Raw genomic sequence first — 4,880 nt, forward strand, 5'->3', positions numbered from 1 at the left:
CTCTTGTCTTCTATGCAGACAAAAAGTGAATTCCTAAGTTACATGGGTCTGGAGTTATCTCCAATGGAAGTGGGAGTGGCTGTAAGAAAGGCAAATTCTGCCCTCTCGTGGAAGGAAAAAACATTGCCAGAGGTCTGACCGGAGCTTGATTTGCACCCCTCCGCAAAAAAAAAGAGAGAATTCCTAAATTAAATGGGTCTGGAGTTATATGACCTTGAAATGAGGATGACTGTCCAAAATACAATGCAATACATACATATTGGTTTGTATAGCGCTTTTACAACAGCTCAATCTGGAACAAAGCGCTAACATGGAAAAAAGGGAAATTCAGCCCCCTTGTGGAAAAGAAAAAAAACATTGCCAGAGGCTATGGCCAGCGCTTTATCGACACCTAAGCATGAAAAAAAAAAAAAAAAAAAAACGAACAAATTCAGGAATGGCGCTCTACGTCATATTTTCAATTCCCAAATAAATTCGTGAATGGCAGTGAATGAGTTAAAGACAAAATACACACACGCGCACACAAAACCTGAGTGTCAACAATAACCCGCGGGCAGCTAAGCGCCAAGGCATCTGACATGTATCCAGCCAGCTAACGTCTTGCTGTTCCTTTCATTTGAAAAGGAATCCTTCTATTCATGTTATCGCATTTTCAATCCTCCAATGCCTCTTATTGTTGCTCTTTTGGATAAGGAATCAAGGAACACTGTTTGCCCTGTAGCCGTACAGATTAAGACTCCAAGGAATCGCCGTTAACCTTATGTGCTCCTTGTGCTCTATGCTGACAAAAAAAAAAAAAGAAAAAGAAAAAAGGGAAAAAAGGCCTCGGGCTTGATTGAATCTAAGGTCAATGCTCTTCATGCTTACCAGTTTACCTTCCTCAATAGCTCAATAGCCTGCCTGTCTCACATTTAGTAGAGAGAGAGAGAGAGAGAGAGAGAGAGAGAGAGAGAGAGAGAGAGAGAGAGAGAGAGAGAGAGAGAGAGAGAGAGAGAGAGAGAGAGAGAGAGAGAGAGAGAGAGAGAGAGAGACAAGATTTCTTCCTACACACATTTCACATATGCCGTTCTTGCATGTCGGCCATGATTTGTGCCCCTTGTTTCTCAGCATTCAGTCGGCATAACGTGATCAATTGGTCAATTTGCTTTGCTTTGGTCCACAATATTATCGTTGTTATCTGCAGTCAGTCTGTAGATTAACTCTCCTTTCACAGATTGCTATTGTGTCCAAATCAGAATGTCATCGTCTAAAATGTTAAGTAATCCATTCTATGGCTGTGTTGAAGGAATTTAGATTATTATTTTGTCCATGGCTCATAAATTAATAATACAGCCCTTTGAAAGATGTCTGTGTTATCAGCTTCATTGGTTCCGAATGTGGTTGCCAAGTCGCTAAAAGAAAGTACCTTTGGTACTTTGACACAAAATCTTTTTGAAGGCCTTCCTAAAGTCTTTGTTGAAGATGGTGTAGATGACCGGATTGAGGGAAGAGTTGCAGTAACCAATCCAGAAGAAGAATTTAAAGAGTGGATCGGGGATGGCGCACGTAATGGGGCATACCGCCTTGAGAGAATACGAAAAGAAAAACGGGAACCAGCACACCACGAAGACGCCGATGACCACAGCCAGGACGAAGGTGAAGCGTTTCTCTCGGTTGACCATCGCTTTACGCCGAGCCGCCCCGGGGTTGTTATCGATTTTGGACTTCCTCCCCGGGACCAACCGCGACCCTTTTGAAGTGGCGATCATGTTCCTGTAGCGTTTGATGGAACCCGGGGAGTGGATGCTGACCCCCGCAGGGGAACACGGCATACTGGCGCCGCCGCCGCCGCCCCCTCCGTTGCTGGCCTCGCTGTCTGTGCTGGAGCTGTCGCCGTTGTTGTTGTCCGGTTTGGATTTTTGCCGTTTGAATTTGTTGCCTCTCCCTTTAACCTTGGTTGGGGTCGGTTGCGGCGCAGAGGGGATGGCGGGGGTCACGTGCAGGGAGGTATCGACGGAGCTGGGGACTGGGCTCAGCGCTGGAGATGGAGGTGGAGGACGCAGATTATTGGGGTTGGGGTCCTTCTTGGGTTCGTCCTGCCCCCCTGAGAGAGACGGGGTAATCGCGAGGGTGGGGGGTCTGGCGTTGGATGTTTTCTTCGGGGAAGATGGTTTCTCATCATCACCCCTACCGTTCGCTTGAAGTGGCTGTTTGGGTTGACTCGGCATGGCGGCGCCGACCGCATCCTTACGGGGCTCCCCTGGGGGGCTCCGTGTTCTCTGCTTGGCGATTTGATAGATTCTCACATAAACCAGAATCATGATGAGACACGGGGCGAAGAAGGAACCGATGGTGGAGTAAAGAATGTACCATTTCTCATCGTTGAGCTCGCAGCGAGGTCCCCTCTCACTCGCCGGGTCGCCCACTTCGGTCTTGTTGAGGGACAGAAGTGGCGGGAAAGAGATGATGGAGGAAATGAGCCACACGACAACAATGGCAGCTTTGATGCGTCTGGGGGTCCGCTGACGACCGTAGGTGACTCTGGATATGGACAGGTAACGGTCCAGAGAGATAGCGCACAAGTGTACAATGGAGGAGGTGCAGAAAAGCACATCCAGGGCCAAGTAGATCTCACACCACAGGGACTTGAAGTACCAGTAACCCAGAAGTTCATTGGCCAGAGAAAAAGGGATAATTAGCGTAGCCACCAAGATGTCAGCCGCGGCCAGTGACACCAGGAAAAGGTTCTGCGGCCCTCGCAGGGAGTGGCTGGTTAGCACGGCGATGATCACCATGATGTTCCCCACGATGGTGAAGACCACCATTAGGGTTATGGCGGTGGCAAAAGCCGCCGTGGCTTCGGGGGAGTACGGCGCCAGTTTGACGACGCTTTGGTTGCAAGGGATGGAGGCACCGCTCGCATTCCAGTTGCTAAGCTCCAGGGAGCAGCCGACCTCCGGAGCTGAGGCCATCTTTCGGTCTTTTCTCCTGGACTCTCTATGGATAGAATGAAATAGTAAATTGAATTTAAGACGGGTCCTTTGGGGCGATCTGTGCTGGCCAATAAAAACAAAGCTCTAAATCTAGTGAAAATACAAATTATTGTATTTTTTTTTCCTAATCATAATGAATGTCTCTTTCCTTAACATGACAAATTACTTAATATTCTTTTAAAATCTTATTAGAAAAAAATGCTTGCAGTCACACAATTTTTACTTCACCTTTATATTGTGTTGATTATGTTGTGGGTCATTTTTTACCAGTATGTAAAAATCCACACAAAACAGTCAAATAGGTGACATCAGCAACAACTGTTTCTGAAATGTTATACAGTACTGTACTGTATAACACTTAACTGTACTGTGCTGTACTGTACTTGAAAAGAGAGACAACATATTTCTATCCCATTGGGATATTTTAGAACTGTTTTGAAGATAGGAAAAGGAAATGATTTCTAGTACTTTACTCAACAACAACAAAAAAACATGGAAACCTGTCAAATTGACCCCTTAACATAATATTAGGGTAAATCACAGTTGGAGATGATTGCTTTTTATTGGGCAAAATCAATTTCTGCTTGACTGTCACGCACTTTCAATTGCAATCTGTTATTTATCTGTTTACCTCTGTTGTTGTCGTCTGTTGTTTATCTCCAAATGTTAGCTCCCTTCCATCCTCCACGACGGGGCTTCCGAGTCCATTGTAAGATCGCAAAAACGTGCGTGGCTCTTGTTGCGTCAGGACACGGATCAATTGTGTTTAATTAAAAAAAAGCCCTGAATCCATAAAACCCGATTCTCCCCGCCCCTCACATCGTACCGTGTCCCCCTCTCTTGTAAAACTTCTCCAGCTCATAAAATATTTAACTCGGTTGATTAAACATGTAATGGTAGTCAGTCAAGTCTCAGAGAAAAAAAAATGACGTGAAGGTGACATTATCTCCGTGCGTCAACAAAGCTGAAAAAAATTGACTATTTACATGACTGCGCTCATAAAAGCGCACAAAGGAATTCGTATTTTCCAGTTAGTCCATGAACTTGATTTCGTGCACCCGAAATCGCAAAATGCTTAAATATCACTGGTGAAATCCCTCCCAAAAGGTCATACAAATTAGTCCCCGACACTCTTCTTTCTTTTTCCCCTCCTGCACCCCTCGCCTGTGCACGCCAGGATGGAGCGGCTCCTGTGGCGCGCGTCGTCAGTTTCTGAGGCACATTTTCACTCGAGAAGTGGATCTGAGCCCGGTTGCCTCCCATCTCTCTCGCTCTCTCTTGCGCGTCTTTTTAGAGGCGCTGACGTCACCGCGGAGATGTGGGCGTCACGGGATCCTGACACGCTCCCTGGCAATATCCCCCCCACCCACCCACGAACAGAACTTCACACAGAGACCATTGAAAAGTACATTTTGGCCAATTACCTATTAACGGTTGCTATTGATCCCGTCAAAAATCAAGTTCGTTTATGCAAGTGATAACGTGCTATTGTACTGTACATATATATGAAATTGCTAGCATAAAAAGGGCAAACCTTTTTGGAATGTGTAAAAACAAACCCACTTCCGCTCTACTTCCGGGTGGCAGAACGATCGGACGCTGTCACGTTCAGTCTGAGATTTGTTTATGAGCACAAGGTAGGCCAATATTTTTGAAGATAACTGTCGTAATAATGCAGAGACTTACTTTTGGAAATACCATAATATTTAATAGTGGACAATTTTGGCGTGGATGTGGACAAACTTTTGGCGGGCATGTAATCCAGGTAGAAAGCAGTGCAAGCAGAAGTACGCGTGCAACGGTCTACGGATGGATGGATCTACTGTATATCTATGAATAGATATAGATCTATGTTTAGATGTAGATATATCGATGTATAGATATCGATCTATGTATAGATATATATCT

General features: G+C 45.5%; 1 protein-coding gene across 1 annotated transcript; it reads right to left on the bottom strand.

Moving 5' to 3' along the window:
* Positions 1-1,036: 1,036 nt before the first annotated feature.
* Positions 1,037-4,206, bottom strand: adra2b (adrenoceptor alpha 2B). Its single transcript, XM_088993920.1, has 2 exons — positions 3,604-4,206; positions 1,037-2,976 (listed from the first exon to the last, which is right to left on the bottom strand). The coding sequence occupies exon 2, from the start codon at positions 2,949-2,951 to the stop codon at positions 1,392-1,394; it is 1,560 nt and encodes a 519-aa protein (XP_088850046.1). The 5' UTR covers positions 2,952-2,976; positions 3,604-4,206; the 3' UTR covers positions 1,037-1,391.
* Between the last annotated feature and the right edge of the window lie 674 nt (positions 4,207-4,880).

Source organism: Hippocampus bargibanti, linkage group LG04 (assembly GCF_051943395.1).
Source record: "Hippocampus bargibanti isolate YZ-2025 linkage group LG04, ASM5194339v1, whole genome shotgun sequence".
NCBI classification, from domain to species: domain Eukaryota; kingdom Metazoa; phylum Chordata; class Actinopteri; order Syngnathiformes; family Syngnathidae; genus Hippocampus; species Hippocampus bargibanti.

What these genes read in the sequence shown, in the direction of transcription:
- adra2b (XM_088993920.1), bottom strand. Translation starts at nt 2,951, where the DNA reads ATGGCCTCAGCTCCGGAGGTCGGCTGCTCCCTGGAGCTTAGCAACTGG.